This window comes from Petaurus breviceps, unplaced genomic scaffold, assembly GCF_028583685.1.
Source record: "Petaurus breviceps papuanus isolate PSGF00001 unplaced genomic scaffold, PetGlider_PUasm1.0 90692, whole genome shotgun sequence".
In the NCBI taxonomy this organism is placed as follows: domain Eukaryota; kingdom Metazoa; phylum Chordata; class Mammalia; order Diprotodontia; family Petauridae; genus Petaurus; species Petaurus breviceps.
This window is the reverse complement of record NW_027187313.1, coordinates 1870083-1882775: the sequence shown is the minus strand read 5'-3', so window position 1 is coordinate 1882775 and position 12693 is coordinate 1870083. Positions and strand designations below refer to the sequence as shown.

Below are 12693 nucleotides of genomic sequence, written 5' to 3'. Positions count from 1 at the left end.
CACACATACACACACACACACACACACCAGTACATGCATACTTATATGTGATACTGTTCAGATGGTGACACAGGTCCATACTTCGTGTGTCTTTTTAGCTGGGGATTCCAGGCAGAAGTGTCTTATGTAGGACTTCATAATATGTCAGGTGTTAGATGATGCTAATGTCTTGTCAAATTTTGTTTTGAACGAAAATCTGAATTTACTCTAACATAACATTGTATTAGAGTAGCCAGAGACACAAGAGGCCTCTAGATGGTGCAGCAGAGAGATCCTTGGGTATGGAATTAAGACCTGAGTTCATATCCCCCCTTGGACACTTACTGGCTGTACAGCCCTGGGTAACTCACTCAGCCTCTCTTTGCTTCAGTTTCCTAAGCTATCAAATGAGGTAATAATAGCATTTACTTCCTGGGGTTGTTGTGAGGGTTAAATGGGATAATGTTTGTTAAGTGCCTAGTGCCGTGTCTGGCACATGATAGGTACTATAAAAATTCTTGTTCCCTTTTTGACTTAGTTTTTAAATATAACTTCTTACCTGAAGACTGATTGCTTATCTGGCAACTTAAATTATGGGGAATATAGATGATTAACTGGAAATAGACAAAAAAGACCAATTTTTATGACCAAAGTAAATGCTACAAATTCCATTCTGTGGGGGTCTTACACTTAGAGGAGAGACCTCAAGCCCTGATTCTCAGCTTTTACTAGACAGTACTTAGAAACTTTGCTACCTGGCTTCCTAATGCATAGGATATTATAAACTCCAGATAGAACTATAAGAGTAAGTGGTTTCCCAAAATATCCTGACTGAAAAGAATAAATGACAGCATGCAACTTTGGTAGCTCATGAAGACACAAAATCACAATGAAACCCACAGTGCCAAAAATGAGACAGTTTGCACTCCTTTGAGAATGTGTACAGCTAGTCCTGCAGTCCTCAGTAACCCCTAAAAACATCATAGTGCACTTCTTAGGCACTGGCCCATGGATAAGAAATAGCTGATAGAAGTTAAGAGACTTCTGACTAAGCCCCTGTAGTGGAACATTTGTGCCCGGGTCCTGGGTCCTATCAGGAACTGCTTTATATACCATGCGCTGGGTGATTACGCTGTTGACTCCCTTTATACTAAGTGGAATTGTTTTCATATCTGCTCTATCAGCTTTTGTTATCTAAACTTTCTTTGTGGAGTTTTTCAAACAATAATGATGTATTTCATTCTAAAATAGAAGTCTTCTTTAGCATTTTACAGTACAAGAATACGTGAAATGATTTGTTAAATCCATTTCCTGTTCATTGGTTTTAATGATTGTCTCCTGACATTTATTTTCATTTTAAAACCATATTGAAGTAATATAGTACTCATAACTCTAATTCTTATACTTCTTACTATTACACCAGAGTAATCATAATCATGGGCATATGGTGGCACAGTGGATAGACCATCTGGCCTGGAGTCAGCCTGAGTTCAAATCTGGCCTCAGATACTTACTAGCTCTGTGACCCTGGGCAAGTCACTTAACTGTGTTTGCCTCAGTTCTTCATTTCTAAAAATAAGCTGGAGAAAGGAATGGCAAACGACTCCAGTATCTTTGCCAAGAAAACCCCAAATGGAGTTAGACACAAGTAAAAACAACTAAGCAACAATTGTGACCATAGTGCAATTGAGAGAGCTGTGCTGGAAGTCAGAAAACGGGCTGAAACCTTGACACTGTCACTTGGGCAAGTCATTTTACTTCCCCTTTCTGGGCCTCAGTTTCCTTATCTGTAAAGTGAGGGAGCTAGATTAGATTACCTGTACAGCTCCTCCCAGTTTTATTCTTTTGACTAAAACTTAGAAGAAGAAACTTAATATTCAGCAAATGGACACTTTGTTGTCTTGAGCAAATCATCTCAATTTATTTTAACATACTTGGCCATCATTCAGTAAATATTAATGTTTGAAAATATTTGGAAAACTGTAGTACCATTCAGCTTTAATAACTAACTTTGAATTCTATAATATAGTATATGTAAGAGATGATATAGGCAGTCAACAAGCATTTATTAAATGTTTACTCTGTGCCAGATACTGTACGAAGTAGTGGGGATTCATTTAAATATAAGCAGAAAGAAATTCCCTCCACTTAAGGAGCTTATATTTGTATGGGGGGGAAACATGAAAGGAAGTTACAGAAGGAAGGGGCAAGTGTCCACATGGGGGCATGTGGGCATAGTTGGGCAAGTGAGGAGCAGCAGAAACAGCAGTAATAAGGATGATAGCCTGGGCCCCTCCCCAAAATGAAGGCCCTGAGAGGAATTCATCTGTGGGAGAAGAGGAACACAGACAGAGAAGTTCCAGGATAAAATGGTCTCATAGACTCTGAGGGAAGTTTCAAGGTGAGAAGGTAGCTGAGGCATGATAGGAAAGGCCAGAGAGAAGCAGAGCCAGGAAAATAAAGGATGGCTGTCCTGAGGCCTTTCCCCAAAATGGAAGTTCTGGGAGGAACTCACCAATGAGAGAGGGGACCATGGACAGAGGTCCCAGGATGAGACAGCCATAGGATCTTGATTAGAATGTAAGAAAAATCAAAGAGCAAGGTGAATAATTTACATGTGTAAAAGATAGTGTTCTTGGGACTAAGAAAAAGGACACCTCAAAGGAAGTTGTAGGAGTCCAGATGAAAGATGTCTAGAGTAATACATATGCAAGTTTTAATTTAAGGTATAAAAGGTGTCCTGTAGCAATAAAGAAATGGAAGAGTTGAATGGCTGCCTGAAAAATGTAGGGGAAAAGTAATATGTAAATTTTCAAACTGACTTCTGTCTGAGATACAGAGAAGAACAAGATTTTCAACAATGATCAATTCTTAGATAGAGGTATTGATTAAAAGTTTTATCAGATTTGCAGATGACAAAAAGATGAGAGGGATAGATAAATTGGATAACAGAGTAAACACCCAAAAAAATCTTAGCAGGCTAATCTATACTGGGTAGAATATTTTTTAAAATTTAATGATGTTTAAAGTAAGATCCCATACTTGGACTCAAAAAAAATCTGCTTCAGAAGTACAAGAGAGATGTAGCTAGACAGCTCATTTGAAGAATGTTGGAGTAGATTACAAGCTCAGTATGATTAAGGAGTATGACAGAGCAGCCAAAATAAAAATTTAATAAGAATTTAAGCTACATTAAGAAATGTGTAGTGTCTAGACCAGGGGTGGGGAGCCTGTGGCCTCAAGGCTGCAGGTTCCCCACCTCTGGTCTAGAAAAATGAAGATGATAGTCCCAGTCTACCATACCATGGTCATGTTATATCTGGATTATCGTGTTCATTTCTGAGCACTGAACTTTAGGAAGAACATAGATAATCTGTAGACCCTCCAGAGGAGAGTAGTCAGATTGTGGCAAGGCCTCATGACTATGCCATTTAAGGATTGATGGAAGGAACTAGGGATGTTTATCCTAAAGAAGGGAAAATTTAGGAGAGATATGTGGAAGTGGTTTTTGGTTTCTTCTTGGCACCACAGGGACTTGACCCTAGAAGGGAAAACTAGGAACTCTGCTAAGAGGCAAATTCAGATTCAGTGTAACGAAGACCCTTCTAGGAGAGCAATGAAAAATCACAATAGGCTGCCTTGGAATGATGGATCCTCCTTATTGGAGGTCTTTGACAACAGGCTGCATGGCTACTAGTCGATGAAATAGAAGAGGCGATTCTTGGTCAGTTATGTATTGAAACTGAATGGTTGCTAAAGTCTCTTCCAACTTTGAGATTCTCTGATTCTTTAGTATATCACATTTTAATTATGATTTGCAGTTGGCAGTTTTTATATACATTATCTTATTAGACTCTAGTGGTAGTTAAGTAGCCCAGTGGATAAAGCATTGAACATGGAGTCAGGAAGATCTGAGTTCAAATTCAGTCTCAGACACTTGATAGTTGTGGGACTCTGAGCAAATCACCTAATTGCTCTCTGTCTCTTTCCCTGACTATAAAATCAGGATAATAGAACCTTCTGCCTGACGGTTGTTATGAGAATAAGATGAGGTAATATTTGTAAGGCACTTTGCACACTTTGAAGTGCTGTATAAATGCTAGCTGCTATTATTATTACTATTAGTACTATTCTAGCTTCTAACCAGGAAGACCATGTAGTACATTGGAAAGAGCACTGTCTATGGAATCAGAGAACCTAGATTCAGTCTCACCTTATAATGACTCTTTGTAACCTTGGGAGAATCACCTAACCTACTGTGGCCTCATTTGCTTCATTTGTAAAATGAATAGGCTGGACCAAATAGCCTCTTCGATAACTTCTCTCTCTCTGAATCTAGAATGCAAGGTTGGTAAATCTATGACTTAAGAAGGTAAAGCAGAAAGAATTCAAACAGACCTTTTGACCCCAAACATGTACAGGCTTTTTATATTAGGTCATACCATTATTTAAGGAGTAGATTAGTCTTTTTGATTTAATTTTACATGAGTTAAAACAAAGAGCCTTTCCCTTCAGTTGTCCTTGTTTTTATTTTAGGTAAGCTTCTGGGTAGTTCGAGAGATCCTCCATGCACAGACATTAAAAATCAGAGCAGAAGTTTTGAGTCATTATATTAAAACTGCGAAGGTAAGGAGTCTTTTTATTTGCTTTGGGACTTAAATGATGGTTTCCTTATATTTGAGTTGAATCTTTAAAATGTTTCTAGTTAAGCATTTCCAATTCAGCTCTTTTTGTTAATGCTGATTAGGCCTGATGTCTACTTGACATGGTGAATTGGTGACATGGTGAATACTTATTCATGGTGAATTGATAAGAGCACTGGACTTGGAGACCTTGAGCCATTTGCTTCACTTCTTTGGGCATCAGTTTCCTAATTTGAAAAATGAGGAGGTTGGACCACATAATTTCTAAGGTCTCTTCTAGCTCTGATATTTTAGGGTGACTTCTAATGCAAATTCATTTTAATACATGTTTCTTAAACCAGCTTCTTTGACTTCTTTTTTTTTCTACAGTTGGTATGTTTATTCTGTTGTATATATTTTTTTCTAATCATTTGATGTGTATTTTAACAGAAGAAACTTTAAAAAATCAAGTTTTGGGCTCTGCTTTAATGGCCAACTGCTAATTTAGAGAAGTTTTATTTCCTCCTGAAACATAGTATCTGTGTTTAAGGCCTAAAATGGGAGTGTACTAGTCTGCTATAGTAGGACTATCTGTTTAGAAACAGATCCCTAGCCTTCTGTCAGCTGTTTCCTCCTGTCTACATTCTGGGTTCTTCCTTCTCCCTTCCCATCCACCTAAAAATATAGTTATAATACTGTGTGTTGTAGTGCTGCTATGAATATTTTAGTATATGTAAGACCTTTCTTTCTTCCCTTGAACTCCTTGGGATATATGCCTATCAATTGGCTATTTAGATCCAAGGGTAGGGACCTTTTAGTCACTTCGTTAGCATGATAAAAATTGCTTTCTAAAATGGGAATTCACAATTTAACCAACAATCAGCCCTTGAAACATTTTCTGTCTTTGTCATCCTTGCCAGTTTGATAGGTGTGAGATGAAACAACAAAACCGTTTTGATTTTCATTTTTCTTATTATTAACCATTTGGAACACTGTTTTATATGGTTTTTGATCACTGGAAATTCTTCCTTTGAGAAGTATTTGTTTATATCTTTTATCTGTTCTTGCCCTGGGAACTAAATCTTGGTCTTACATATTTATGCTAGCTCTCTAGATATCTTGGATATCAGACCCTTATCAGAGATATTTGATACAAAGAATTTTTCCTCCAATTGAAAACTTTTTCTTGTATTTTTATTGATTTTTGTTGGTGCAATAACTTTTCATATAATCAAGATAATTTTTTATCTTTTGTGTTTGTCTCTTCCTTGTTTAGTTCACATAGCCCCTTGCCTTAACTGTGAGAAGTACTTGATTTGGTTTTCTTCCATTTTTAAAAATGATCTGACCTTTATGCTATTCAGGTTGTGTCTCCATTTTGAGCTTTTTCTGCTATATATAGTATAGATGCTGATCTGAACCTAATTTCTGCCAAATTTTTTCTAGCTTTCTCAGATGTTCTTGTCAAATAAGGAGTTATTTCCATGCTAAGCTATATTTTTAGGACTGTTGAGACCAGTGGGCTATTGAATTTAATACGTAGCCTATTTCACTGATCTGCTTTTTAATATTTAAATTGATACCAGATAATTTTGATAATTACTACTATATAGTATAATTTGAAGACTGGAAGTACTAGCCCCCCCCTTCATGTCTACTTTTTTTCATCATTCCCCTTGAGATTCTAGCCATCTTATTTCTGAAAATTAATTTTGTTTCCCCCCTCCCCCCAGTATTATGGAGTATTCTTTTGGTAGTTTGATTTATATAGTACTACAGAATTCATGTAGTTTAGTATTTTTTTTAATCCTGATTTTATTAGTGGGCATTATTAATCTCCATTTTAATTAAAAGACATGCCCATGTGTTTCCTTTTCACCATGAAATGACTTGAATACATTTTGTTTTGGTAGCACACTTTTTTTTTTTAAGCAATCGGGGTTAAGTAACTTGCTCAAGGTTACACGGCCAGTTATTTCTGGGTGTGGTGCTAAGTATCTGAGCCTAGATTTGATCCCCAGGTCATCCCAACACTGGAGCCTGTGCTGTTACTCACTGAGCCACCTGGCCACCCCTTAAAAGCACACTTTTAAAAGAACTGTGTAGCGACTAATGTTGTTCCTTAGTGCACAGATCTTTTCTGAGTTAAGTAAAAGTAGTAATTTTACTTTAAATAAAATTAAATAAGAAAGCCTGCTGGATTTAAAGGATTTGAACCTAGGTTCAAATATGTTCTGTCAGTTGTTTTTTGTGTAACTTGCAGCAAATAGCTTAACTTATCTGGGCCTCAGTTTCTTCATCTCTAAAATAAAAGGTTTGCACTAGATGGCCTTTAAGATCCCTTCCAACATAAAATGTATGATTCTGTGATCTTTTGAGGTAAGACTAGATCTTTCTTTTAGCCCTCCTAAGTTATCCTGGGCTAGTAAGCATAAATATTGTGACTTTTGTTGTTGCTGTTATTATCCTGCTCAGAATTTGGTTTGAGGTGTTTTTGAAAAATTGTTTAGAGGGTTTGATTAGGAGAGCTTAGCAGAAATGCTCAGTAACCTCTGTAGCCAAAATTAGAAGGAAAGCAGGGAATTGGGGTGGGGGACTTACAGAAGACTTCTTTGATAAAGGTCTAATTTTTCAAATATGTAGGGAACTGAGTCATATAAAAAATAAGAGCCATTCCACAAAACAGGCAGTATTCAGAAGAAGAAATAAAAGCTATCAATAATTATATGAAAAAATGTTGTAAATCACTAGTAAATTAGAGAAATGCAAATTAAAACAAGTCTGAGGTACCAACTTGCACTTAACCAAATTGACTAACATGACCAAAAAGAAAAAACTATGCTGGAGGGGATATGGAAAAAATAGGAACACTATTTCATTGTTGGTTCACACATTGAAAAAAAAAATTAGAACTATGCCTAAAGGGCTATAAAATTGTATACCCTTTCACCTAGCAATACAGCTATTAGATTATCATTCTATAGAGCAGTTTGAAACTATGCCTTAAGGTCTATAAAACCCTTTGACCTAGCACTACTAGGTCTGTATCCCAAAAGAAAAAAGGAAAAGGACCTATATCTACAAAAATATTCATAGCAGCTTTTTTCTGGGGGTAAAGATTAGAAGTTGAAGGGATGCCCATGCCCATCAATAGGGGAATGACTGAATAAGTTGTGGTATGTGATTATGATGGAATACTATTGTACTATAAGAAGTGATGAGTAGGATGCTCTTAGAAAAACCTAGAAAGACTTGCATGAGCTGATGCAAAGTGAAATGTACTGTGTACAAAGTAACAGCTACCTTGTAAGATGATCAACCATGAGTGATTTAGTTATTCTCAGCAATACAATAATCCAAGACAACTCTAAAGGACTTATTTTTTTTTTACTTTCACATTATACATTAGTCAGGTTATAAAGACGGATTGTATCAGGAATGAAAAATGGTAAAGAGGACATAAAACCAAACAAAAGAAGGAAAAAGATCAGGTATTTTGCTTCCACTTGGATATAAACTCAGTTCTTTCTAGTTCTTTCTCTGGATGCACATATTTCTCTTCATCATGAGTCTTTTGGGATTGACTGCATTGCTGAGAAGAGTCCAGTCTATCAAAGTTGGTCATCACACATACGTTGTGTCTGTAATTGTGTACAAATTTCTCCTGGTTCTACTCTTCTCACTCAGCATCAGTTCGTATAAGCCTCTCCAAGTAAATATGAAGACCATCTGCTCCTCGTTTCTTTATAGCACAATAGTATTCCATAACATGCATATACCACAACTTGTTCAGCCATTCCCCAATTGATGGGCACCCCCTTAATTTCCAGTTCTTTGCCACCACAAAAAGAGCTGCTATAAACATTTGTGTACATATGGGTCTTCCACTTCTATGACCTTTTTGGGATATAACCCTAGAAGTGGTATTGCTGGGTCAAAAGATATGAAAGTATTTATAGCCCTTTGGGCATAATTCCAGATTGCTCTCCAGAAAGGCTGGATCAGTTCACAACTCCACCAGCAATGCATTAGTGTTCCAATTTGCCCACATCCTCTCCAGCATTTGTCATTTTCCTGTTTTGTCATCTTAGCCAATCTGACTGGTGAGATGTGGTACCTCAGAGTTGTTTTGATTTGCATTTCTCTAATCAATAGTGATTTAGAGCATTTCTTCATGTGCTTATAGATATCTTTAATTTCTTTCTCTGAAAACTGCCTGTTCATATCCTTTGACCATTTATCAATTGGGGAATGACTTGTATTCTTATAAATTTGACTCAATTCTCTGTATATTTTAGAAATGAGTCCTTTGTCAGAGACATAGGTTGTAAAGATTCTTTCCCAATTTCCCACCTTCCTCTTAATCTTGGTTACATTGGCTTTGTTTGTACAGAAGCTTTTCAATTTCATGTAGTCAAAATTATCCATTGTACATTTTATAATGTTCTCTAATTCTTGTTTAGTCATAAAGTCTTTCCCTCTCCACAAGTCTGACAGGTAAACTATTCCTTGTTTTACAAGACTGCTTACAGTAGCAACCTTTATACCTAGATCGTGCACCCATTTAGACTTGATTTTGGTATATGGTGTTAGATAATGGTCTATGCCCAGTTTCTGCCATATTATATTCCAGTTTTCCCAGCAGTTTTTGTCAAATAGTGAGTTCTTATCCCAAAAAAACAGGGTCTTGGGGTTTATCAAACAATAGATTACTATAGTCATTGACTTCTGAATCTCATGTGCCTAATCTATTCCATTGATCCATTCCTCTATTCCTCAGCCAGTACCAAGTAGTTTTGATGACTGCTGCTTTATAATACAGATTGAAATCTGGCATAGATTTCATCTTCCCTAGCATTTCTTTTCATTAATTCCCTTGATATTCTGGACTGTTTATTCTTCCAAATGAAATTTTTATTTACTATTTTTTCTAGCTCTATAAAGTAGTTTTTTGCTAAATTAATTGGTATGGCACTAAATATATAATTTAATTTAGGTAAAATTGTCATTTTTATTATATTAGCTCGACCCAGCCGTGAGCAATTGATATTTTTCCAATTAGTTAGATCTGACTTTATTTGTGTGAAAAGTGTTTTGTAGTTGTGGTCATATAGGTCCTGGGTTTGTTTTGGCAGATAGATTCCCAAATATTTTATAATGTCTACAGTAACTTTAAATGGGATTTCTCTTTCTATCTCTTGCTGTTGAATTTCATTGGAAATATATAGGAATGCCAAGGATTTATGTGGGTTTATTTTATATCCTGCAACTTTGCCAAATTTATTTATTGTCTCAAGTAGTTTTTTACTTGATTCTCTAGGATTCTCTAAGTACATCATCATATCATCTGCACAGAGTGATAGCTTGGTCTCTTCTTTGCCTAATTTGATTCCTTTGATTTCTTTTTCCTCTCTAATTGCTACTGCTAACATTTCTAGTACCAGATTGAATAAGAGGGGTGATAGTGGACACCCTTGTTTCACCCCTGATCTTAAGGGAAGTGCTTCTAGCTTCTCCCCATTACATATAATACTTGCTGATGGCTTTAAGTAGATGCTACCTATTATTTTCTGAAAGACTTATGATGAAAAATGCTATCCATTCCTAGAGAAAGAATTGATGGTGTCTGAATACAGATTGAAACATCTTTTTTTTCCCTTACTTTCCTTGATTTTTTTTCTTGTCTGTTCTTTCACAACATGACTACTATGAATGTTTTTCATGACTACACATGTATAACCTGTGTGGAATTGTTTGCCTTCTCAGTGGCGGGGCGGGGGGGGGGGGAGGTGGGAAGAGGGAAAAAGGGGGAGAATTTGGAATTCAAAGTCTTAAAAACAAATGTTAAAAATTGTTTTTACATGTAACTAGCGAAAAATAAAATACTAAATAAAAAACTTTTAAAAGGAAAATAACAACTATTAAGTTATATTCCAGAGAGATCAAAGTAAAAGAGAATGGATTCATATGTGAAAAATATTTCTAGCAGTTTGTTTTGTGATGGAAAAGAGTTGTAAACTGAGAGGATGCCCATTAATTGGGGAATGGCTGAACAAGTTGTAGTATATGATTGTAATGAAATACTATTAAGGTATAAGAAATAACAAAGTTGATGGTTTCAGAAAAGTCTGGAAAGACCTTTATGAACTGATACAAAGTAAAGTGAGCAGAATTAGGAGAACATCATACACAGTAACACCAATATAGTATTGTAATGACAGTTAACTATAAAAGATTTGAGTACTCTGATCAGTACCTTGATGCAGGATAATTCCAAAGGACTTACCATGAAAAAAAGCTATCCACCTATAGAGAGAAAACTGATGAACAATGAGTACAGATTGAAGCATAGTTTGTTTTACTTTCTTTTTCTTCTCCCTACCCCCAACATGGCTAATGTGGAAATTTTTAGTTATTCTCAGCAATACAATAAAAAAAATGTTTGCCATGACTTTATAGGTATAATGGGTATTGTACTTCTTGCCTTTTCAATAAGATGGAGGAGGAGGGAAAGGAAAGGAAAAATATGCCTACCTCCCCAGAGAAACTGTCTGCCCTGGAAGCCAGACATATAGTAATAAAAGCTAGAATTCATGCTTTAAATTTGCGAAAACCTTTTACGTAGTTTATTTCATTTGATCCTCACAATGGTGCTGGGAAGTAACTAGACAATAGGGAGAGCCCTGGGCCTCTTAGTCAGGAACACTCATCTTCCTGAGTTCAAATCAGATCTCAGATACTTACTATCTGTGTGACCCTTGGCAAGTCACTTAACCCTTTTTGCTTCAGTTTCCTAATCTGTAAAATGATTTGGAGAAGGAAATGGCAAACCACTCCAGTATCTTTACCAAGAAAACCCCAAATGGGATCACAAGAGTCAGATATGACTGACACAGCTGAACAACATATGTCCAATTCTCTAAGTTTAAATAACTATAGAGCAAAAGATGATGCGTTTAGTTTTGGACATGACAAGATTAGGATGCCTATAAGACATTCAGTTGGAGATGCAAGACTGGAAAGGTAAGCTGAGAGTTTTAGGGCTGAATAAGTAGATTTGAGAATTATCAGCGTAAAAGTGGTAGTTAAATCCAAAAAAAAACTAGATAGCATCTTTCATCTTCTCCCAGTTTAAATAAAAACCACTATCCTGGTTCAGGTGTTCATTAGCTACCACAGACCTTAGACTACTGAGAGAGCCTTCTAATTTGTCTCCTGGCCTCAAGTCTCTCTCCAGTCCATTCTCCACAAAGCTACACGTAAATTTCCTGAAGGTAGGTCTGACCATGTTACTTTTTTATTTAGTAAATAGTACTAGTTGCCAGTTACTTCCAGGTTCATATGTACATATATAAAGTTCATGTTTTAAACTCTGATTTGGCAACTGAATATGTGAACTGAGTGAAGTAAGGAGGATGACTCTGAAATTGTCAGTCTGGGTGACTGGTAAGATAATACCGTAGTACTCTTGACCACAATAAGGATCCTGAACTTTTCTTTGACACAGAAATCCATACATTTTTGAACAGCAGCTTTATCCCATGAATTCCATAAGGTTGCAAATTATGGGGAACCAACACAATCTTCAGAGAACCAAACTTGTGCGCGACTCAGAGCGGGGCATCAGAGATTCATGTTATGGTTAGGATGTAAGATTAAAATATATCAATGCTGAATACACAGAAGTGATATAAGGAATAATTTTCAGGAAATGTATTAATTGAAAAGAATGTCATAGTTAATTAGCAAGGCATAATGGATAGCTTAAATGATGCACTGACATTTATTGAAAGCAATAACAATTGGTGTTTATATTGTTGTCTTGAGGTTTGAAAAGTACTTTTCATACATTCTCATTTATTTCTTCCAATAACTCTGAGGAGAGTGATATAGCTGTTGTTAGCCTTCTCTTGATGACAAAATCAAGGCTCAGAGATTTTTCCAGGGATACATAGCTAGTGAGTATCTCAAGGGATATTTGAACCCAGATCTTTCTAACATAAAGTTCAGTAGTCTTTTGCTATAACAAATTGCCTCTCAATTAAAAATGTCTGGAATTAAGCCTCTAGCACCTTAGATACATCTAACAGTT

General features: G+C 36.2%; 1 protein-coding gene across 5 annotated transcripts in view; it reads left to right on the top strand.

Moving 5' to 3' along the window:
* RALGPS2 (Ral GEF with PH domain and SH3 binding motif 2) overlaps positions 1–12693 on the top strand; it is a 257390-nt gene that overhangs the window by 103064 nt on the left and 141633 nt on the right. For all 5 annotated transcript variants that reach the window (XM_069065478.1, XM_069065477.1, XM_069065480.1 and 2 more), the window contains exon 6: positions 4516–4605. In XM_069065478.1, the coding sequence (XP_068921579.1) occupies positions 4516–4605 (90 nt within the window). The remainder of the gene's footprint in view (positions 1–4515; positions 4606–12693) is intronic.